This window comes from Ptychodera flava, chromosome 9 (genome assembly GCF_041260155.1).
Source record: "Ptychodera flava strain L36383 chromosome 9, AS_Pfla_20210202, whole genome shotgun sequence".
NCBI lineage: Eukaryota > Metazoa > Hemichordata > Enteropneusta > Ptychoderidae > Ptychodera > Ptychodera flava.
The window spans coordinates 16,029,322-16,053,288 of NC_091936.1; the positions used below are offsets into that span (position 1 = coordinate 16,029,322).

Below are 23,967 nucleotides of genomic sequence, written 5' to 3' on the forward strand. Positions count from 1 at the left end.
TTCACACTGCTGAAAATAAAGTGATATCATGGCGATACTTTTCAAGGTCGGGTCACTTTTTTTGGCAAGTTTTAGTGCCCGAGAAAATTTCTAAAAATGAAACATTGACTCAAATTAATGATATAAGTGTCGAATAATACGCTTCACTGTACGCTTAAGGTTTACAGTTTATTGGAACAGCCATCAGCTCATTTGTGTATATTTCTGGTAGATGGCGTAGATTAAATCATTCTTTTCTTTATCTGTTCCATCTGAAAGCATTGTTGAGTGCGTGCTCCAGCGACAATTGGATACCTAATTCTTTCTCAAGATACTAATGCACCAATTTACGGTCACATGGTACGCGTCTGTTTAGTGCTGACACATGCAAAGATAGACAGTGAAGCTTCACTGTCAAGTTTCCAGCTCACAGTTTTGGAAACTGATGATTGACCGGTTAAGAGTTCGAAAGACTGTTGCCTGGGTAGGTCTGAAAGCGTCATATATGTACGCATGCGTACATTCTTTAAAATGGAGAAGAAGATGACGGTGTCATATGCGAACTAGACGAGCGATAGTGGAGTGACTTCTCGATTTTTCGGTGAGAAAAGTGAATGAGGTGTTTTAAAAACACATTGACTGACTGAATTCGGATCGCAGCATACGTTCGTTTCCCTTGGATTTGTATGTCGCCAAATAGAATCCAGACTCTTTTGGACGATAGTTACTGAGATTCTCCGATAAAACAAACCTATCCTGTTACATTTATGACCGTTAAATATTTGTGTACTGTTATAGTCTGTTCCAATTTAGCGAATTGCTTCTCGGGTGATACAAAACGTGACGCAAACAATTTTCTTAGCAGGGCGGCTTTTTGTACCTTCAATTCTTCGTCTCGAAAGCGGATGTAGACTAAATAATTATAAATCTACAAATTATTTTGTGGCCCACCTATTCAGCCAGTCCATCAATGTATTCTGGAACTTCCAGATTTTTACTCAATCACGTTACCTCAGTTAGCACGAAGTATGTTTTACATTACGGAAGTTCTGAATTACATTGCTAAATATTCTTTAAACGTTCGTTGTGATTAAGTTCGGACAACGTCGATTTTAACGTATGTTATACGAAATGTGTACTTGCGCTATAGTTGTTCAATGGTCAAGCACTGTCTACCAACTGTATCCCTACTGTTAATTGTAAGGGACGATAGAACCCAACGCTTCTGCATTTCCGTCTTGTCTCTGAACAATCTCTAAACCTTGTCCTTCCGCAATTTGACGATAATCCAAAATTTAGTCTATCGTTGCTATGCAATGCGCCATTTGCGTCTGAGATCGTTTAGCCCAAACGAAAAAAATGTGCTGTTCCGATAGCCTGACCTACACTATTTTTTACCTGCCGACCCTAAACTTTTTAGAGCTACGTAAACACGGAAGTAAAAGAAAGAAAAACCGTTTTTTCGTTACTTGGCATTTGATTTTTGTTTGAACGAGGATGTCTTTTATGTTTTTTTTCCTGATACATTTTTCTTGAATTAATGTTGTGGCCAGTGTTTAACCGCCCTGAACCCCCTGAAAAAATGATTATTTAAAAATAAAAATATTTTGGAAAAAAATCCTGCCGACCTACCTACCCTTTTTTGAAAACCATGTTATCGGAACAGCACAACGTTTTTTTTGCCATATCAACAAAATTTCTGTTATAGGTATTTGATATTAAGCAAACTTGTGGTAATCTTAAAAGCGATTTTCATTGCTCAAACGGTGCCAATTCTCTCGCATGACCGTATTATAAGGAAACATTGAGCACTTTGATAATGGCATGCCGTGTCCCTTGACTGCTCTCTTGAACTGAGACGTTCCTTTGAAAACACACATTTAAGAGACATAGTCTAGATATATCTCTCCAAACAAAACGATCAGTAAAAGGGCTTCATGCTTTGTTAAAACACAAAATGAATTTCGTATTTAACGAGAAGCTGCTTCTACGATAAAGCTAGTTCGCGCGCGCCGTTTAAGTTCACCAAACTTCTTTTCAATGTTTTGGTAACTTCCTCATTCTGCGACAGCCTTTTATAATCTAATATAGTATGTTTTATAGCATTACGTACTTACTTAGTACTGCACTCAATCCATCCTATACCTACCCTGTTCTCCTTGCCCTGAGGATAAGACAGAAGTACATCGTATGGAACGACGTCGGCGTGGTCCAGTCCTTGTTCCAGCCACTTATCCCTCACGTACTCTGCCTGTACCAAATCCATGGGCGTGCCGGCCAAGTGCGGGTCACTGGTGAAATATCTGAACCGAGGCATTTTATCAGAGACACTCTCCGTGAGCGACACACATACTTCGGGTAAGTTGGTGTTAACGGCCTTTCAGAAGTGACGCTCAAACAACGGTTTTTTGACAGACTTGCATCATTATAATTGATTTACATTTCAACAAGACAGATATTTCCAAATTGTCCTCGGGTCCAGACGAACGTTCTTTCACACAGGCCACAAAACGATCAACGCATTCGAAATTCGTATATCTACCCCATCTGATGTGTTAACTAGTCTGTGTAACTTTGAATTGCCTTTCGGTGTCATGCTACCTAATGTTACCACATAATTTCACTGAGGAGGAATTTGACAATCGTAATATCAACATTTACCTAGTATGGTAAAATTCTCTTTTTACATCGAAGTAAAACCTTTACCTTAAAAACTCCTTGATGTTTTTCCCATCGATTTCATTGATCAATTTGTCTGTAATGGACGGGTCGCCATCTCGAAGAGCGGCAGTCACTGCAACGTTCTCTGGTTCCGAGTTGTCGATGGCCAGGGCACCGATGAGGATGCCGATCACAAAACCAACAAACACCGACGCTACACCGACCAAGAGGAGCAACTGTCGATTCTTCTCGCCTCTCATTGTCGTTACAGACGAAATTCTTCTTTGAACGAGTATTTTTTGCGTAGCCACCGATGCCTTGCCCTATTACCTCGGAACACCGTTCATGTACAGTCAAACGGGAAACGTATCCCTCTGTTTTCTTTTAGGGGAAAATTGTGAAACAAGAATATATGATCAGGCGAGCAAGCTGTGTCCCTGTAGCGATGTAATTCGATGCCGTGTCGCTGGTCGGTGCGATCGCTCTTGTAGTGCAAAATGGGGAAGCGCGATGAAATAACTTGAAGAAAGGATTTGAAGAAGAAGCGAAAGAAGGCGACGATAAGTTCCCTTAGTTGATAAGGAAGGGATTGTCGGCATTGTTTACAACCGAATGCATTGTAATAGAAACGATATAGGAGAAACGTGCTGTTTGGACAATATCCGTGGACGTGAGAGAGTAGAAAGTATAGCAGACTTTGCTCACGGAGCAAAGCCTATAGGAATGGGTTGCCAAGAGAGGAAATTATTAGAAAGGGGAACTTATATTGAACTTTCTCGATTTAGGAACATTTTTCTATTATTTCGACAATATGTCGATCTTATTCCCTGAGATGTATGGAAAAAAATCGAGTGGCAGCAACATAAATCTCTGTTAAGTTCAAAAAACTTACAACTAAATACATCAATAATCGATTTCGACAGCCAAGCATCCCTTCCCCAACAAAGGTGCAATCTTCCTCCGCGCGTCTGAAAGTCAAGCCTTGAGAAGAATGACATGAAATATATTGCGGTGAAAAAGCACAGGGCAGTACTGCACAAAAGAAACCCAGGCCGTGCAAAACTCCGTGTTCACGAGGGGCCAGTAGGTCATGTCAATATATCAGACAGTATCATACCCTGCGGGAGTTGGGCAGCTGCCCACTTCCCCGACATTTTAATGGAATTTTTTTTTGCAGGATGATATTATTAAAATCGTTTTATATGACGATTCCGAGCACTCACACTTTTAACTGATGGTTCACTATTGTCAAAGGTGGCTGTGCTAACATTGACTTCTCGTATATGGCAATTATGTCCACTTACATGAAAGAAAGTCACGGGATCATATGTCCCAAGGTTATGGCACACCCTCTTTACGTGACGTTCAGTGTACCGAAACATAAAAAGGGAAAGCCTTCCCATTTTTGCGATTTTGTGCACTCCTTTGCGCCTATGAGTTAAGGTTTGCTCAAAGTCCGGGATTGTGGTTCGCTGTGGTTGCGTAGCCCGCAATTTTCCTTGGGTTGTTATGGGAAAATCAACGGGGAAAGTTGTGGAACTGTAGCAATGAATTACCTACATACTTTATGGCTGTTTGCGGATCTGTAGTCCTTCCTTTCCCCACCTCACGAAATCGCCAGGGAAAATTGTAGTCCACGGAATCGCAGCACGTATACCAGTCTGTTGTCTGCACGACCACTGTCCGTCCGCCAGGCGCGTCAACTGCGATAGTTCTCTTCTGGCACACTTAGTTCTCTGAGGTCACTATAAAGAGGGGTAGCGTTGGTTGTAACTCAAAATGCAAAAGTGAGAAAAAACGAGCAACAAGGTCATAACCTTTGGCAACTTCATTGTATTACAATAAGCAAGGTGACAGTTACTGTCCTCTGTTCGTAAGGATGGTACATTCCTCTGCATGCTGTAATTCTTTACCTTGAGTCGTCAGCATGGCGCAGCCTACGGCAGAATTGGGACAGTGAATCAGACTTTGAATCATTTCGCATATGCAAATTAATAGTGAAAGACATCCAAAAACGGCAGGCAGATGGTGGAACAAACGGGCAGAAAGATCGACAGACATGCAGACGACAGGTAGACATACAGACAGACATGCACGCAGACAGCTCGACACTATAAGCTGACTGGCTGAACGACTAAAAGTCTTCACGTAGCTGACTGGGTACCAGTAAGAGGAATGGGGAGAGGCATAAATGCCGAAAGAACTTGAAGGACTTGAACGAAGACTTTTGCCATTATTCTCATTATTTGATTTATTCCCATATATAAGCTTATGTTATGCATTACTGAAACAAATCTGAAAAATCTCCAGAGTGGCATTTAATATAAAATCGAAGCTTAAGCAGAATAAGTATTCATTAAAGCGACAATAAAAAAATATTTTTTCAATTTCTTATTTGATTAATTTCCCTATATAAGCTTATGTTATGTATCACCGTAAAAATCTGATAAGAATCTCCAGAGTAGCATTTTAATATAAATTGAAGCAGAATAAGGATTCATTAAAGTGACAATGAAAAAAGCAAACGATGTTGTTAATGGTAAACTGTATGTTTGAACTGTGTTCATTTCTCGATCTAACACCTCAGTGACCTGTGCACAACGAGCAGGAAAGGGGCCTGAAGAGAAGTACTTTCATCATTTTTTTCACGGCCCCTCCCCCCCCCCCCCCCGCCTAAACAAACACAAACCCAAAATTTTTAGAGCCCTCTCTGTCGGCCAGAATAATTGTTGAGGCCTAATAGCAAACAGAAGACAGGCGCTTAGCCTCTAAGGTATTTCCTATTGGTACGATCCATCCATTCATCTATATATCGATCCATCCATCCAAGCGTGTATGTGTGTACGCACGTATGCAAGCACGCACGCACGCACGTATGTATGTATGTATGTATGTATGTATTTTTTTTCCAAAATATTTTTATTTTTAAATATGCATTTTTCAGGGGTTCAGAGCGGTCAAACACTGGCCACAATATTTCAAGAAAAATATATATCATACATATAAAAGGAAAAAAAACCATAAAAGACATCCTCGTTCAAGCGAAAATCAAATGCCAACTAACGAACGCGTGATTTTATGGGATTTTATGGGTTTGTTCTTGGTTTTTTTACTTCCGTTTTTACGTACGTCTAAAAAGTTTAGGGTCGGCAGGGAAAAAATAGGGTAGGTCGGGTTATCGGAACAGCACATTTAAAAGACCATGGTATTTCTGTAGGGAGGAGGCATATTGTCTGTGATTGATACATTATGATCAATATGCAATGAAAATGTTTTCATTGGCCATCATTTCCCTGTGCCTGTCATCCAACCAAGTACATCAGTTGAGATATTGAAACTTGGTTCTAAAGTTTGACTGCACGATTGTCTTTGTAATTTGTATAACAAAGTCATGGTCAGGACTTACTCATCTGTGTCCAACTGGATTTGACGGCAAGTTAGCTCGTTCAAAAGTGACGGACCCCATATGGCACGCCAGGTGCTGATTGTTTTGGTAGTCCTGTGAGCTACCGTTTTATGGATTTTGGTAGCCCCAGGGAAAAGTTGGTTGTCTGTGGACGCGAGACTACCGCTAATTTCGAGCCCTGCAACTGTATATCATGTTGTTGCGGAAAGACTGTTTAGGGTTTTATGGATGACAGGATTTATTAAAAAGAGTTGTAAATATTTAGGGAAAGTCTTTGTAACTCTTGATAAATAGTCAATCGTTATTTTCGTTCTCTAAAAAAATACATGGTTATTCTCCTTCCCATAGATTGTCTTTTAAAAAAGAGTTAGTTATACCTTGTCTACAGCTTGCAGTAATATTGTTGAAACATGAATTCTAGTATTCGGTCGTCATGTCACTCAGAATCAACGGCGAATGCAGTCGGTTCAAAGGAGCTGCTTATTGAGCGCCATGTTTCCCTCGATGCAACGTCATCAAAAAGTCATCCAAGTACGCGGCCGCTGATTCGATGACGTGGGTCAATCTGGCGACCTCGTGTCTGACCTGGTTCCAGCGTGCCTTTTCGTCCTCCTGGTCGACGAGTTCGATTTGGAAGAGCGCGTCTTTGAGTCCGGGGAAACCGGAGCTGGCATGTGCGTTTTGACTGTCCGGTGCGAATATGACATGTCTGGAACGAGAAAGCGAAGACAGAACGGAATTGAGCAAATTAGGGAATAATGCAAAATAATATGAAAAGAACGTTTGTAGTTTGTTACCCATGGCATATCGATCGCACGTTAACGATTTTATTGTACATTTTGTGTCGTAAGTTTAACGTTGTGATTTAGTTATGTTACAGCGGCCTGTTCAGAAAAGCCTGCACTGTCTTCCATCAACAGGTCTCTGCATAATAGGCCTAATGACAGCTTGAATTCGAAGACTTGTTGCATCGTGTGCTTGCAAAACCAAATCAACAAACACACAAACACAAAACACAAAAAGAAATTGATATCAACGATATCAAAAGCAACACGAACTTTAAGAAAATAACAAGTAAATCGGTAGACAATGTTTTTTACTGACATTTCGTTCAGGGAAAGCATAAAAAAACTCGAAATCTTTTAGACTGATTAGAACGCAAAGGTGGTAAAATTCAGATGTAACCCCACCTGACCATTGACCTGTCCGGTAAACCCAAGGGGTCGATGAAAACTCGTTCGAATCCAGCCAGGACGTCGTTGGCTATACGATATGCCATTGGACTGAAAAGGAAACGCCACACAGATGTAGAGTTAAATTGTAACATAGGTCCTTTATAGTGACTTTGCGAGGTACAGTCATCAATTTTCTATAACTTTTTTTTCCATAATTATTGTCTTTCTGTTTGCAAAATGCAATTTGTGTTACAGTATCTGCAAGTTGTGTTCTTTGTTTGTACAGGTTTCAATGTATTACAGTAATGCTGTCAATGTTGGTTAGTGAGTAATCAACAAACGCCGGACAGAAGAGCGCCACTATACCATTGATAAATAAACCGGAAAACATGTAATCGAAGATACAGCTATCGTATACTCAAAAACATTTTAATATGGTTTACAGGAACCACCCTCCACATAAAACGCCTCCTGATAAAAAACAGACGGTACAGTATGAACACAAACATTTTCGGCGACAATAAAATGACTTCATCATGGGAAAGGTTCCTCTACTAATTGCTTGTGTGTACCTCAAGTTACTGAAAAAATGCTCTGTGCCATCAATGTGTGCTCAACTTATTTTTTCTGTATCGGTACAACTAGCAGCTGAAAAAAGATGGATTTCCACTGAAATCTTACTCTCGTGTGTCTTTCAATCCATCGATCGTCGTATGAAAGTACTCGGCACTTGACGTCATGTTCTGAATCGCGTTTTCCAAGATGTCTGGAATAATAACAAAGATGTAAGTTAAACGTTTTTGTACACATTCAACGTGATCAGTAGTAAAGAGTTGTCTTGGATTTTTGGTGCCATGAGCTGTCACGTGACTGCGGAGCCAATCAAAAAGCAAAGTCGCCTGGGAGGAGAGAAATGGCATGAATATACTTTGACACGAAGGCGAGTACAGCATGCCAACGATTGGCCAACGTAGGTTGACAAAAACAAGGAATTTCAGTAGGATTTTGAGGCGGGGAGGGAAGTGGACGATGAGGGCGCGGTTGAAAAGTAAACTATCACCGTGAAAGATAGCAGGGTTTCCAATCTCTGTTCGATCAAAATTTCTAGGGATAACACAGACATGGAAGGACGCTGATGGAATCGAATCAACATTCATTTAGCAACTTAAACTCAAGAGTTGGCTTATGTACTTATCTTTTGCCAAATTTCTGTTTATGAAAAGAGTAAGAAAAGAATCAAGACCATTGATACTGTATCAACAACTTCTAAATGCATTGTCGGGTATATGTTGTGATAAAAACCTCGTCATTGGACGACAGATCTTCTAGCTTTGATGGCGTCCCGTGAAAAAATTAATATATTTTGAAACAAATGCCTCAACTTATGAAACTACTGTGGTTTTCTGATTCTTTTAGAGTTATGCACGAGGGGTAAATAAATTTATTTTTACTAGTAACGTTATTCGCATGCCTAAACACTTTGATTGCATCTTTCATCTTTAAAAACACACTTAAACGTTTTCCATTTTCACTTTTAAATTGAAATCGCTAAAACAGTTCAGACCGACGCGGTGTGAGAACCCGTCGGCCTTTATTAACCTACCAAGAGAAATATTTTTAGCGCCGAGTTTCTCGCCATAATCTGTTTTGAAGGACTGGAAAAGGCCGTATATTCGCTTGGCGTAGTCTCGGCAGTCCATCGGCAGAACCAGAGAGTCGGCAAACGAGCGCAACAGTTCGCCCTGGACGCGACCCACGGTGGCGTGGTACTCGAAGGTTGGGTCGTAGTAAGTCGACAGAAGATGGAAAGTGTCGTAAACTGAATGATACATGGGATACACATTACCCTGGAAAATATAAAACATTTCAGAATGAGTAATCACTCTGACAGATCGCAATGAATTACTCACATATTTGGTCAGCATTAGAAGCGCGTTAATGTAATATATTGGGACATGATAGATCTTTTCTCCAGCCTGTCGAACCTAACAACGATCTATGGACTGGGTCAATCTCATCGGATCGCCTGCTTTCAATGTTTGTGCTGTACACCAAAATATCTGACAATAATATCTTTGATAAATTAAAACAAAAAAAATCAATTAACAAAGCATATGAAATACTTCTTAATAGACAAAGCTTAAGCCGCAAAATTCATACGCTTCGCTGGATCACGAGAGGTTCACCGTGGTTATTCAGCACAAAGAAACGACATTTTTTATTGGTAGACAAAAAAATAGTAAATAAAAATGTGAATCATGGCTAAGAGTTTTGTTAACTTCAATGAGTAACGGTGGAGACATTATCCTTAGTAAACGCAGAAATGTCCGGAGGCAATGTGAATGTATGAATAGTATGTTTCTTATGAAATTGATATAATCTCTCAGAAACCATTTACTCCCAGTTCGCCATTTGAAGTAACCCACACCATGCCCTTGGCCCTATAGTCAAAACTTATGGCTGAGAAAGGCCAGGGTTGTTAGTGTACATCGGGGGAGGGGTATGGGTTTAACCATCTCGATAATGATTAACGTGCCACCTTGACCTACCCTTCCTTGGTGAAAGTACATCATGAAAGTGGAAGGTACGCCAATGCGGTGTATAAAAGGCGCATGGTCGGTGCCAGAGCCAAGATCTCCAATTCTGAGGGGGAAAACAGAATGGAAAACTAAGTAGCGTGTTATAAAATATGTATAGCATTATGTATAGCAACTTAACGATCTGAAAGGCCGGCCACCGAGTAGGCCGTTTGATCACAGGGGACCCAGAATCTGGTTGTTGTTTGTATTGTTGTTTATATTTATCGGTCGTGTTTTTGTTGTTGTTTACCAATAAAATTCAACGAACATAACAATTGTGTTGCTGTTGTTGTTGTTTCAAATGTAATGTATATCATGTAATAAGAAACACTACAAGGACGCTATCATTATTTGACCCTATGCAACTCTCTCCAAACGTACACCCATATACGAAGAGAGTACGTTGCGAATCATGGGAGGAAGGGCTTTCAGGGAAATATACGCTCATCAGTTTAGATCATTACTTCTTAAACTTTTCCCGCAGTAACCCAGTATAACATTGGTATAAAATATTTGCCTATGCACTAGAAGAACATATTCCGAGAGAACGCAAAGAGGAGATGCATGCGACCCACATCGGGAAACTATGAGTCTCTTTGCAATTGTCAAAAGTCGTAACGCACGCAGGATAATGGATTGTGCGCCATGCAGACATCGCCCCTTGTCACGATTGCTTTACTATATTTATCGAACGCTTGACAAGTAATTCGATTGATCGATTGATAGATCGTTCGAGCGGGCGAATAATCGCTTGTTCGATCATAGGGGATCGCAAAAAAAATCCGTCCCCAGGGGTAGAGATGTGGTAGGGGTGCCTTGGTCTAAGCACAAGGTTTTCCTTGCTATGGTTTATTTATTTTAATACGTTTGACTATGATATGTTTTGCTAACAAAGATTTACACTACCAACCTTTCTTTGCAGCTCTGGTGTCTTTGTCTTAGCACTGGTCTTGTAACGATTTCTTTTTCTCCTTCACCGTGACACCTATTTGTCCTTTGACAATCTTACGCGAAGTTTTGTCACTGTGTTGCGTCTATTATCTGACATACCTTGCTGGTGAGTTCGTTGTTGACTTTGTCAAAATTAATCCGGTGATAATCTGGTGACAGCATCCACAGATTAGTAATTTACCTTTGCTTAATTTGGCAAATTAGGCAATCAAACTAGTCATAGTCAAACGTAATAAAATAAAATAAACCATAGCAAGAAGAACCTTATTCTTAGACCAAGGCACCCCTACCCCATCCCTATACCCCTGGGGACGGACTTTTGTGCGATCCCCTATGCGTTGATTAAGATCTTGTCTTACATAGGCAAATCTTCTGAGGTTTTATAACCCTTTTGCAGCCAGTTTTCGTAGACAGTCTGAACTTTTCCGTTTGAGCTCCTGTTCGGGTCTTTCACCTGCAACATAAGAACATTGCTGCAGTCCGTGAGAGACCAATACTGTGTACACAAACGGAGCCATCTCTTCGCCTTTGCATTAATGAAATGGAGGAAAAGAGATAACCTAAACATTGTCACTACCTTGCTTGCTTTAATGCGCCTCGGGGACAGATAGTTGGACTCTCAAACTGTTGCAATATTCGTTTGGCCAACCACTTGTGAGGACATTTTGATTCTTATGGAGAAATAAATTTTTTACCGGTTTAATTTTGTGAAATTCCGTAATTTTTTATTTCCTAAAAGAGATAACACGGGAATGGCGGCCATTTCGAATTTCAAATATAATATAATGGGTTATATGGGTAATCTGTTTCTCGAAGTACCAACATTTGCATAGTGACGCCCGATTTTTATTCATGATTTTGAAAGAGGACAGTTGAAAGTTTACTTGGGGAAAGTTTTAGCAAAAGTTTAAGTTTGTAATGTCGAGGCGCCAACTACCACTAATGGTATAAAATAACTTTAAGTATAGGATAAAGCCCGAGTACGAGGGCTCTTCTGGTATATAAAGTCCAACCCAACGATAAAATGTCGAGGCCGCAGGCCGAGACATTTTATCGTAGGGTTGGACTTTATATACCAGAAGAGCCCGAGTACGAGGGTTTTATACGACTTAAAAACTATCGCCCCTAACTGATATATTTTCGTTTTCAATGTGTTTACGTCAACCGTCCCCTTTGTCAATGTAACATGTTTAGGATATGAATTAAAACTTTTATTTGTGAAATAGCCTTCCAATGTAATGGAACATCCTATAAATGCCCTAGGGCACGTTATATAAATGCCCTAGGGCACAGCAGATTTTGTGTTGCAGCTGGTTTCCGCTGTGTTACCAAATTTGAATATTAAAACGTACCAGATGTCTACAGAATATGACATGTTCACTTTTGATTGGACAGTACTTTACTACGGCGCTGTCATTCGTTTGTGGAATTTTGTGACCAAGGCTTTACGAGTAAATAAAACACCCTGAATTGAGCACTCTAATTGGTCAATCAACAGTAGATAGTTTTTAATATAATATAATCTTGATTCATCTCACCTTTTTTGTAGCCTCATGCATTGCTTTAAAAAGGAGCGGTGAAGACAAGGCTATGATCGTGTGGTTGCCTGCAATGATTTCACCAAAATCCAATTGTTAAATGTTATTATTTAAGGACACAGTAACAATGTGACTCATAGGATTATGGACACTGAAAGACTCAGCCGTGTGTTGGCGCCCCGCGACCTCCGACCTTACACAATACTCACGCGTTTGTGGTCGGAGGCAGAGGGTCGGATGTCGCTGAGCGCAGGAGCGCCCGCACACGGCTGAATCTTTCAGTCAACTGTTCGCAATGCATAGCCAGGGCAAAATCACATGCTATACCATATGCTAGGGTCTATGGATAAACTTACCTACTACAGCTATGTCCAAGTTCAGATAGACTACAGCCCTCGACGTCAGACTTTTTGAAAATTCCTTTCGAAAAATATAGTATTGAAAAAGTTTTCATTCAAACCATGTACACGACTAATTCGAAGGCAAATGTCATAATGTGAATACTCTATTGCATAATTGCAATGGATGTGCCGTTATACAATAGCCTTGCATTGTCAATCATACGTCTGAGGTAGGCTGATTTCTGGTTGATTTCTTAACATTGATCAATAAACCAAAGACGAGCAGAAAATTGTCCTTAGAACGCATCTGCTCCCTTACATGTTACTTCTCGGCCCAATATACTTTAAAGTAGTTTCTGATGTTTATAATTATGTTCATACCTCGACAAACTCGTTGGAACCGATCATTCCGTATTCTTCGGCTCCCCAGCTACAGAAGACGATGGAACGACGTGGGCGCCAGCCTGGAAAAAATACATGCGTAGCTGTACACATAACGCACAAGATATGTTTTTTGATTGTAGTCGATCTTCACACTTTCATCGCAGAGAGCGACGACTTCAATACAGAGTGCATTCACTGTGTACAAATCCGATCGGCCGACTATCAGTGTAACAAAACTGCAGTATATTTCTGCCTCTTTTCTTTAAATGGTAATGATACGTTCCATCATTCACTCTGAATTTCTTACCATCTCTGACAAGTTTTCCATATGCACGGGACATTTCCATCATGGCTGCCATGGCGCTACTGGGATCAAGGGCTCCAAACACGAAGGCGTCGCGATGGTTACCGACTATGACGTATTTGTCTGTGGGAAAGAGGGGAGACTATTTTTGCAATCGATTTCAAAGAAGTAATCTATGTCGGTGAATTAAGCCGAGGTGGAGGACACGCTCTTCGCTCGAACAGATTTGAGTTTTTTACTTGTTGGGACGATAATTAAATGTGGTAGCATGGTTTCTTTTGATTTTATGTTGAGCACAGTCGCTAGTCGCAGCAATATTGTAGGCTACAGACGTCTTTCAAGCGAAACAAGTTTTTGTTGGTGGGTGAATTGTCACTGTCGCTTGACCTCTGCTCCCTGTCATGGTAATGTTTTTGGCTTTTATGGTAGAGGAAAAATTATGCTCGAAATTTGTACATGACGTAAATGCTCTGATTAACTCAGTCACTAGGAATGCTTGCCTGGACGTGGAAACGACCACAATAGAACAAACCGTGTGTTACCTGGTTCAATGGCTCCCCTTATACTGCCAATAACATTGTAAGTGGTGGCCATCTTGTTTTCAGTCGTTATAACCAATCGTATCTTCCTTTAAAAAACGCGCATAATAAGTTAATTCGCGCAGAGTGATTTGCGGAAAGCCAAGTTGGAACAATATACTAAGATCTGTCATGCATTTACATTATGACGTATATGAGAAAGGTGATCTTGTAGGAATTTTGAAATTTGGAATGATCTTAGCATTTTATTGCTAGCCTCCAGTTTTCCGCCACCAAAACATTGCTCAAGTCTATTGTCTGTAATAAGTCACTCCCTCTTCTGTCTGCCTGCTTGTCTTTTAGTCTCTACTCCGTCTATCATTCTCTGTCTCTCTGTCCCCATCGGTCTGTTTTATTCTGTTTTCCCCTTCACTGACTATTAAGTATCTGTTCGCACACTACCATCCCGTCTCCCTATCACCCTGAGTCGTTTTCTTTATATACCCTCTGCGATGAAATTACAATGTCAGAGACACGCACACTTTTCAAGTACGTTACAGCGACATCTTTTCTCCAAACAAAATCTAACAATCGGTTTCTTTTATCGGAATCGCTTATACGAGTGTATACGCGCGTCAGTAAACTTTGATGATGACAATATGTTGTGTCTTTGAAGTAGAGTGTTTACATAAGGCCGAAAACTTTCAGCTTTCATCAGCGGTCTTTTATAAAAACGATGCAGCGAGTAAGTTTTTACGTTACGTTTCCTGCCTTTATGCTAAAAAGAATCAGTTTGAAAACGAAAGATGTATGACGGTATGCAGCGAGTTGGCGATCAACGATAACTTCGTTTTGCACCTACATGTGATGCACATACGTCACATTCTTCGTGGTGTTAAGGTGGTATGTGCCTCGAAAGTAAAATATTTAAACTGTCGCTAAAATTTTCCTCAAGGCATCTCTCGCCCATTTACCTTTCGATATAAAGAATAAACATCTTGGGTCACCGAGCAAATTATGGTACTAGAGAAACAAATTACCCAAGACTTACAGAAATTTGAAAATCAAAATGGCTGCCATCCCTGTGTTAAGTCTATGGAGAAAAATAAAAATTTTCGAATTTCGAGAAAACTAAGGTGGTGAAAAGTTTTTTTACACCAAGAGCTTTAAAATGAATCCCCACAAGTGGTAGATTAAAAAAGAATGGAAAAGGTTTGAGAGTCCGAATATCTGTCCCCGAGGCGCATTGTACCTTATAAACGGCTTTCTATTCACCTATATTTCAAAATTCTTTTCTAAGGAACGTGAAAAAAGGCTAACGCTATACTGATCTCGATTGACGCGTGCGATGATGAGAAATGAAACCCTTACTTTTTGGTGACTTGAAGGGTCATGAAATGAGCGAAGGAAAGCGTGCGATGCACCCTCTCGGTCAAGAGTTACGCTAACATCAGACCGAGAAAACACGTACTTGCCAGCATCTTCACCTCGGAAACCAGGACCATATCTGTAAGTTATGTTCAAGTGACCCTTCCATTCTTCCTTCACTTCATCCCCGCCAAGTCGTCTGTAAGACAAAGTGAAAAAGAAAACTGAAATAAATATCGTATTGCTAAACAGGAATGTATAAGCTTATGGGGAAAAAATTAAGAACAGTGTTCCAAACAATTTCACAAGCTATATAAAGTAAACTTTTGCATGAATGTAATAAACTAAGTAGTGGGTTCAGTACCTGAGAAATTGTCTGGCGTCGTCGTATCCAATGGGATGCACAGGAATGGTTGGTAAACTAGCCTCGCTTTCGTCGATCCTGTATGCATAATCTGTGAACGGTATTTCAATGCAGTGATAAGAGGATGTACCATGATTTTTATTCAGTTGATGAAATAATCATAATGAATCAACTCTATCTTGCTTTTTTCCTGGTTAAATGGAATAGAAAAAGTAAACTTTCTAGTCTATCACCATCATATCCACCACCATTATCACCATCACAATCATCATCATTATCATCACCACCACCATCAACACATGTATGTTATACAAAAAGGTATCTGCAAGGGATGTTGCAGTAAATATATGGCACATTGACATTCAGAACACATTAGAATGGCGTGGAAAACAGGAAAGCTAACGCCAAAAGAAGGCGGCCCTCACACCTCTTGAAGGGAAAATCAAATGAACGCAGGGACTAATTTACCCCTTGCTGGATATCCGGGTGTTAAAGGGTCCATCATATGCCCATTCAGAGAACCTCTTTCAACGCCTGTGCCTGGTAAAAAGATTCCGTTTGGATAAGTTTGATTTTCGTAACCCTTCGGCGCCACTAGTGCGGGATCGGAATATAATATCAGCCCCTTTGCTCCCTTCTTCGTCGCCAAAAACGCCTAGAAAAGGATAAGAGGTTGTTGATCTATCCCATATCACGTGACAACAAACGGCCAATCAGTGTGGTAATAATAGATTCATTCCAGAATGAGAGACAGGGAGACATACACAGACAGACAGACAGACAGACAGACAGACAGACAGACAGACAGACAGACTGAGAGAGTTTTAGTTTAAATCACTGACCTTGTCTCCACGAAATAATCCTCCGTTCTTTGCAATTATGATCTTGTCGGTCAGGTTGATACCAATGTCCTTTTCTAAGTGATCAAAATCTTCGAGTGAGGCGAAATTTGCAAATACTAAGTCTCCCTGTAACGACAACGAGATTTGCAAGTTACGAAGGCGAATAAAACGATGTTCTTTGAGATCGGCTTCTTGTGTCAATATTGCGGTCACGAAATGAGTCCAAACATACCACGGTCTCTGACTAGCTCCCCTGCCCTGTCTGCGATCGATGGCAATAAGATTAGCGAGGAACTGTCATACATTTTCTACATCTATATACAAGCTTTCACATTTTCTGCTCTGAATAAGGGATCGTTACTTTTACATTCAATGATATTTTCATCAGTTTGTTCCGGAAAACGCATTTCGTATTTTCTCCTTAGAGAGTGTTGTTAAAAATGCAAGGTATTAGCCTGTAGTAACCTGTAATTGGCGCCTCTGAATTGCAGGACTTAAAACTCTAGTCCAAACTTTCCTTTATGGAAACTTTAAACAATTCTCCTTCGAAGTCAAAAATAAACACCAGATTCAGTGTGCAAATATTGATGTCAAATAAACACATTAATCAATATTTCCCCATGCTTGAAATCTAAACCGATCGCCCATACCTGTGTTGAGTATATGGGGAAAATAGATTTTTCGATTTTCACAAAAATAAGCCAGTCAAAACTTTGTTTATACTCAGTGAGCTCCAGAATGAGCCGCAAGAGACGGTAGACCAAAAACGTATCGTCAAAGTTCGAGAGTCCTATTATCTGTCTCCGAGGCACGTTCCACCTTAACAACATTATAAGGGAGCGTTCAGTTTTTACGGCCTGGGGGGGCTGGCAAAATCTTGTCGCCGGTGTTCAAAAAAATATAGACCCCCCTGCATTTTTTGTGAAAAAAAGATGACCCCCCCTTTGTCAGACGAAAAAATTTGATGACCCCCCCCCCCCGGCTGAAAAATAACCAAAATCCATATGTCAAATTTACCCGCATGGTTTGGATTTGAACTACTGTACGCGGCACACTTTATTCGTGTAGCAGAGATGCCAGTACACAAACTTCTCAGCCACATCCATTGAAACGTCTGTTAATTAGGACGACTGTAAGGCAATTTTTAACTTCATTTCCATAGACAACTTATGTCCATGGACATTGTATAAAGTAAACTTTATTGGAGTGGTTCGCCAAAGGCAGCCCTCCGGTTAAGAGGGTCATGGGCCATAACGTAAAGTCAACTTTATTCTAGTGGGCCACCAAAGGTGGCCCGCCGGTAAAGAGGGTCGATCATGGGTATTGCATAAAGTAAACTTTACTGGACAGGGCTGCTGAAGGCGTGCGGCCATTAAGATTGCCATAGGGTATTATATTAAGTAAATTTATTGTAGTGGGCCGCCGCAGGCGGCCCGCAGGTAAAGAGGGTCGATCATGGCCATCGCATGAAGTAAACTTAATTGGAGTGGGCCGCCAAAGGCGTCTGCCCGTTAAGAGGGTCATGGGTAATACATAATGTATATTTATTGTAGTGGGCCGCCGAAGGCGGCCCGCCGGTAAAGAGGGTCGATCATGGCCATGGCATAAAGTGAACTTTATTGTTGGTATTATGTTTTGAAATGTGGGACCCCCCTTTCCTACCAGTGAAAAAGCGATAACCCCCCCCCCCTTGCGGATTCCAAAATTATGATGACCCCCCCCCCTGGATTTTGCCGGCCCCCCCCCCGGCCGTAAAAACTGAACGGTCCCTAAGAACTGTGAAAAATATGACAGATGACAAACTGTAAGTCAAATGAGCTTTAGCTCAGGACTAAAACCTACATGAGGTACACTCGTATAGCGTGCATTGAAAAGATTGACATTAGACATTTTAAACATGATTTGGAACTGTAAGAGGAAAACATACTAAACCGGTTGAAAACGTTGGAAAAAAATCAAGAGCTTGCGGCTAATGGGGTTTTCAATATTACACGATAGATGCTTGATTCTCAGACTACCATTAACAAAATATGGACATTCTCGCATATAGGAATATATTTAGAAAACGCTATTTCTTATCCAGGAGCGGACAGTAATAAAGCCGAAGGTTAAAAGTAAAATGTCCCACTTTATCTGTTCTCCACGATTTTAAATTACAACTTTGTGGGCATCTTGAGAACGTTAATGTTTGTAAATCGTTACCTCTACAACACCAGCGGCAGAATATGCAATGAAAGGCGGTACGATGTCGTCCCTCCGTTGAGATTCATCCAAGATGGCTTCTTCGCGAGCAGATTCAAATTCGACATCGCCCGTGTTGTCGATCAGTTCAACCTGTTACGGAGACAAGTTTTGTTTAGACTGTGATCAACAGGCCAGAAAATCCAGTACAAAATTTCTGGTCTGCACCTTGCTTCCATTAGATTACCCCAGCACAGAAAAAAAATGAAAATGATTTTCAAAATAATGACAGACATATCGGGGTTTTTTTGTGTGCAAAATGAATTCAGAAACGAGTGAAACCCACTTCTCCCTTAACATTGCCTCATCAGGGCCCATACTAGGCAAAATACAAAACCAACGGAATTCTTTTAAAGGTGAGGCCGCTTTTTTAGCTAGTTCAAAATTTAATTGTCGAGAAAAAAATGCGATCATATCTTTGAAAAATCAATAACTCAGACAAAAGTAAATATCTTCCATGTACTGTACGCTGAGGCAAACGATATATTTGAGCCGCCAGCACCTCATTGGCATATAATTCTGGTAGATACTATAGATTATTAAACCGTTCCTTTCCAACGCGATTAGAACCAATTTGGGATATTTGGATCTTCATATTTTTCAAATTTCTCAAAAACTTTTTGGTGCCCTGAGCTGAATGTCGCAATATTACAAATTTCTCATAAAAACAAGTGTGTAACGTAAAACGAAAAGCATTTGCAGATTTAAAAGGCGTTATTTCACCATCCAATTATCGTGTTTTCTGTATCTGCTATATACATAAGCATGGTCGAAAGCATGCTTTGTAACACACCTTGTCCAAAATTCGTTGTGATTCGCTAATTTACGGTCACATGGTATACGTCATCTTGGCGCAGTATAACGGTAACAGTTTCAGAAACTGTCAACACTTCATATTTCGTTAAAACAAAAGTCACGTATATATTTTGCATCGTTTTAGCTTCCATGAAAAAATCGATCGTTTCGTCTCCGAACTATTGTTCCATGTTTCCATCATCTTTCACAATGCAACAGCTTTCATTTTCTGCTGACAGCATTCCATATTTAGTCAATGCTGTACTCACCCAATGCCCACCCTGTACCTACCCTGTTCTCCTTACCCCGCGGATAAGACAGTAGTACATCGTAAGGAACGACGTCGGCGTAGTCCAGTCCTTGTTCCAGCCACTTATCCCTCACGTACTCTGCCTGTACCAAATCCATGGGCGTGCCGGCCAAATGCGGGTCACTGGTGAAATATCTGAACCGAGGCATTTTATCAAAGATATTCTAGTACGTGAGCGACACACATACTTGAGGTAAGTTGCTGGTAGCGGCCTTTCAGATAAAACGCTCAAAAATGGATCCAATTTCCGGGTTACATTATTGTAATCAATTTACATTTCAAAGGGACAAAAGTTTCCAAATTGTACACTCTGTAATGATTTGTGTTAATTAATTGGCTCATGTGCAGACGAGCATTTTTCTTTCACTATTAACATAGAGGTAGAAAGCGCCTCGATGACAGATATTTGGAATCTCAACCTTTTTTAAATACATTTTGTTCCATCATTTTGAAGGGCTCATTTTGAAGCTCATTGAGTAAATAATCTTTTCAGCGTGTTTTGTGAAAATGGAACAATTTCATTTTTTCCATATAGAGTAAGCCTTGGGATTAAAGTAGGGATAATTCTACCAATGCTTTCCTTATGAAGTTATCAATCTACAACTCGCCGGCAGGCACAAAGGAATCAACGAAGTTGATATACATCTACCCACCCGATGTGTTCAGCTAGCCTACATCAGATGCGTAACCGTGTAGTGTCATGTTAAATTAGTCAGGGGATCATGCATAAGATTTGTAATTTCGCTCGGCAGAAATTTGACGTCATTTCAACATTTACCTTGAAATCGTAAAGCTCTCTTTTTACATAGAAATAAAAAAACGTTTACCTTAAAAACTCCTTGATGTTTTCCTTATCGATTTCATTGATCAGTTTGTCTGAAATGGACGGATCGCCATCTCGGAGAGCGGCAGTCACTGCGGCGTTCTCTGGTTCCGAGTTGTCGATGGCCAGGGCACCGATGAGGATTCCTATCACAAACCCCACAAACAGCGACGCTACACCGACCAAGAGAAGCAACTGTCGATTTCCCTCGCCTCTCATTGTGTTTATCACGGTTAGTCTAACTCAGAGAAAAACACCTTCGTCGATTTTCTCCACGTGCAGCTACCTCGAAACACCGTTTATACGTAGTCAAACTGAAAAGCGTTTCTCTCAGTTTCCTGTCTTAGGAAAAAAAATTCTGGAGCTAGAATACGATATGATCAGATGAGCAAGCTGGGGCCTTGCCGTGATGTTTTTCGACTGTATAATTACCGTGCCGTTGAGTCGATACGATCGCTCTTGTTGTGCTAAAAGGAAGATTGAAAGACAAGTCGCTAGAGGGCGCTCTCTACGCTCCCCTCTTATTGGAGCGTATCTCCAGCGACTGATCTTTCAGTCTTTGCCAAATAGCTTGAAGTTTGAAGAAGCTATAAAGAAGGTGTCTCTGAAAACAGGCGCACGGCATTTACGATGAACTGGTAGTTGGGAATATTTCCGTACGAATGCACAGCAATAGAGATGACTTGGCAGATACGTGCAATGTCGCAGATTTCGCTCGGACAAAGTCTATGAATAGGTTGCCGAGGGAGGAAATTATTTCAAAGGGGAATTGCATTTGACTTTTCCGACATAGTATTGCATCCGCAATATTTCTTATGCTGATTAAAATAGTGAGAATACCCGTCCTGAACATATAAGACGTATGTATTTTGAACGCGTTAAATTTTCCTTTTGGCCGTAAAAGCTATAACTGTTAATGGTTCAAGCCATTTGTCCAAAACTGAAGCTAACAAAATATTTCGGAACATTTTTCTACTATTTTGGCCGATTGTCACACATGAATGGGTAACAGTGGATTTGCAGCAAACTATGGCACTTTTAGGGTGTGAAAACTTACACAACTTGAATACATCAAAAGTTAACAGATTTCGAAGGCCATGCACCCCGGGCCCCATCTTCGCATCTCCGAATCACGCTTTTTGTAATGCAACAGAGAATCAAATGAGGCGAAAGAGCACAGCAGGGTAGCACTGCTAAAACAAAATAAGGCCATACAAACACCGAGTTTCCGAATGGTAGCATGACATTGCACGATATAATGCTGTAAGCTTACCCTTGCCTGCTGGGATAGGGCAACACTCCCCTCCCCAATTTTTTAAAGAAAATATTCTTCAAAATGCAACTCTTACACATACCGGGTAGCACAGGTATTAAAGGGATATAAGCTGTAACTTGTGGCAAGTTTTACAGTATTCTGCTTCTGTATATCAACTACCGTGTCTAACCCTAATCCGTTTGTCCCGCTGAAATTTCAAGTATTGTTTTTGTCAACACAGCTTCTATGTGTGTAGTGGTCATTGTTTATTGTTTACAAATGAATTCTAGTCCGGACTTGGATACAATTTTCAACAACAACAATGGAGATATATAGGTTGCGTTGATATGCTAAAATACTTGGCATTAAATTCCAATTTAGGGATTCACTGCAGAAAGTGTTGGGAAACCACAAAACAAAAGTTCTGAAAAAATAGCTAAAAGATACAGCTTATGGAGCTTATTGTACGAATCCTAGCACGTCACGTATGTCCAAACTGACTTGAAGTAGGCCTACACTGACTCCTCGTACATTACAATTTTATACACGTAAGAAAGTCTCGGGATCTTTGCCCTAGGGTTATGGCACACCCTCTAGCACTATCGCTTGCCAAGGTCTCTTCGGGCAGCTAGATAACGGGCCTGTGCGAGCGGACGATGGCCCTCTAGGGGCATTCAGGGTACCAAGACATAAAAAGGCAGAGCCGTACCTCTTTTTTTCGTGTTGCACATTAGACACTCTTTGCGTCTGCGAGTTTAAGCACAGACTACTGTCCATGGTTTAAGGTTTGCTGCAGTTCCATTGCTGCAACTTTCCCCGGTAATTTTGTGTAGTGGGGAAAAGTTGTGAGCTATACCACAGTCACTCGTGATCGGTCTATTCCATATTCCAAAAACCATATTAGAAAAACCTCAGGCATATGTACACACGTCTATGGGGCATTGACGCCGAGCGGAATAGACCGATCACGAGTGACTGTGGCTATACGGAACTGCAACGATGATTTACCCATGACCAGTATAAGCAGTTTTCCACGGGTCGGTCTGTAGCCCATCATACAAAATCGATAAAGAAAGTTGTGGGCTGCAAAGTTGCAGCAAGGTTGGGGTTAAGAGTTAGGGTCAAAGACGTACCACGTTCGAGTCTGCTGTCTGCCCGACCACTGGCCGTACACCTCGGTAGTCTCGTCCACTGCGGTAACGCAGTCTTACAGAACTATTCGTAACTCAAAATTCTCGAGAAGAAAAGGGGCAAACAAATCATAACCTTTGGAATTTTCATTGTATTACAATAAGCAAAGCGCAGTTACAGTCCTCTGCTCGTAAACAAATAGTACATTCCTCTACGTGATGTTGGTCTATACCTATACTTGGAGTCGTTAGCACAGCGCAGCCAACGGCTGAAATGGGACAGGGAATTAGACCAATAAAATTACAGGATCTCAGACAGAATATCAAACAAATAAAAGAAAACCAACAAACAACATGCGGACGAAATTAAACAAAAACAATACAGAGACAACAATAAATGAATTGTGTAAATACATGAAAAAGCAAACTTAAAAAATATCTGACAAAACATGTATAACAGTGCTATTAAACGTAATCACCTTGATACAGAACAGTCCTGGTGTGCTTTCTCCCAGAGCCAACAAGAGAAGACTTTTGGTACCGCCTGTAGAAATTCGTATATGTTTTCTATTTGTGTAACTGTCTTTTTTCATACGAAATGTGATTATGATATTTATATTTTCAATCAGAACACCAGTTGCAAGCTACTAATCTTGGCATTCCTATGGGAGTCATTTCAGTCATGAACGAGAAATTGGATCTACATTAACATCATTATGAACAAGCCCCATACATTATTAATAAGCTATATGTATATCAGTATGTGTCACCAAAAGTGGTAGAGACAGAGACTCTGAATGCAGAGCGAGATAGACGGAGGGGACTCCCAATATCTATCTCATTTACACTTTACCATTGAAATTATTTCAGACGGTTGAGGCATATTGAAAATAGTGGCACATCAAACATGAATATTGCACACAGTACAAAAACACCATCAACTACACTAAACACAAAGTGACCAGTGCCATGGTAATAAACAGCCAATCACAGAATCGGACTG

At 40.6% G+C, this 23,967-nt stretch overlaps 2 protein-coding genes across 7 annotated transcripts in view; both read right to left on the reverse strand.

Moving 5' to 3' along the window:
• LOC139140139 (N-acetylated-alpha-linked acidic dipeptidase 2-like) overlaps positions 1 to 4,429 on the reverse strand; it is a 17,967-nt gene extending 13,538 nt beyond the window's left edge. Inside the window, exons 1-3 of one of the 5 annotated variants that reach the window (XM_070709188.1) lie at positions 4,201 to 4,423; positions 2,686 to 3,021; positions 2,129 to 2,282 (exon numbers count right to left, since the gene is read on the reverse strand). In XM_070709188.1, coding sequence (XP_070565289.1) covers positions 2,129 to 2,282; positions 2,686 to 2,900 — 369 coding nt within the window. In that variant the 5' untranslated portion in view covers positions 2,901 to 3,021; positions 4,201 to 4,423. Of the gene's footprint in view, positions 1 to 2,128; positions 2,283 to 2,685; positions 3,128 to 3,532; positions 3,583 to 4,196 lie in introns of those variants that run through there. The other 4 variants (XM_070709187.1, XM_070709190.1, XM_070709191.1 and 1 more) reach the window with 4 other exon arrangements.
• A 440-nt stretch (positions 4,430 to 4,869) lies between these two features.
• On the reverse strand, positions 4,870 to 23,074 carry LOC139140140 (N-acetylated-alpha-linked acidic dipeptidase 2-like). Of its 2 annotated transcripts, none has more exons than XM_070709192.1 (19): positions 22,968 to 23,074; positions 20,584 to 20,917; positions 19,738 to 19,891; positions 18,613 to 18,744; positions 16,411 to 16,536; positions 16,037 to 16,223; positions 15,569 to 15,659; positions 15,308 to 15,403; positions 13,861 to 13,946; positions 13,322 to 13,441; positions 13,012 to 13,094; positions 12,646 to 12,709; positions 12,290 to 12,357; positions 11,111 to 11,205; positions 9,771 to 9,864; positions 8,825 to 9,068; positions 7,903 to 7,987; positions 7,237 to 7,329; positions 4,870 to 6,755 (listed from the first exon to the last, which is right to left on the reverse strand). In XM_070709192.1, exons 2-19 carry the CDS (start codon positions 20,796 to 20,798, stop codon positions 6,527 to 6,529), a joined length of 2,262 nt encoding a protein of 753 aa, XP_070565293.1. In that variant the 5' UTR covers positions 20,799 to 20,917; positions 22,968 to 23,074; the 3' UTR covers positions 4,870 to 6,526. The 2 variants fall into 2 exon arrangements, with proteins under 2 accessions (XP_070565293.1, XP_070565294.1); XM_070709193.1 differs by having other exon boundaries at positions 20,584 to 20,921; positions 22,968 to 23,050.
• Positions 23,075 to 23,967: the final 893 nt, after the last annotated feature.

Coding starts and splice junctions, on each gene's coding strand:
- LOC139140140 (XM_070709192.1), bottom strand. CDS start 20,798: ATGAGAGGCGAGGGAAATCGACAGTTGCTTCTCTTGGTCGGTGTAGCG. Junction 18,745..19,737: donor CGCGGGGTAAGGAGAACAGG/GTAGGTACAGGG, acceptor TCTCCGTAACAG/GTTGAACTGATCGACAACAC. Junction 15,404..15,568: donor GACGCCAGACAATTTCTCAG/GTACTGAACCCA, acceptor TTTGTCTTACAG/ACGACTTGGCGGGGATGAAG.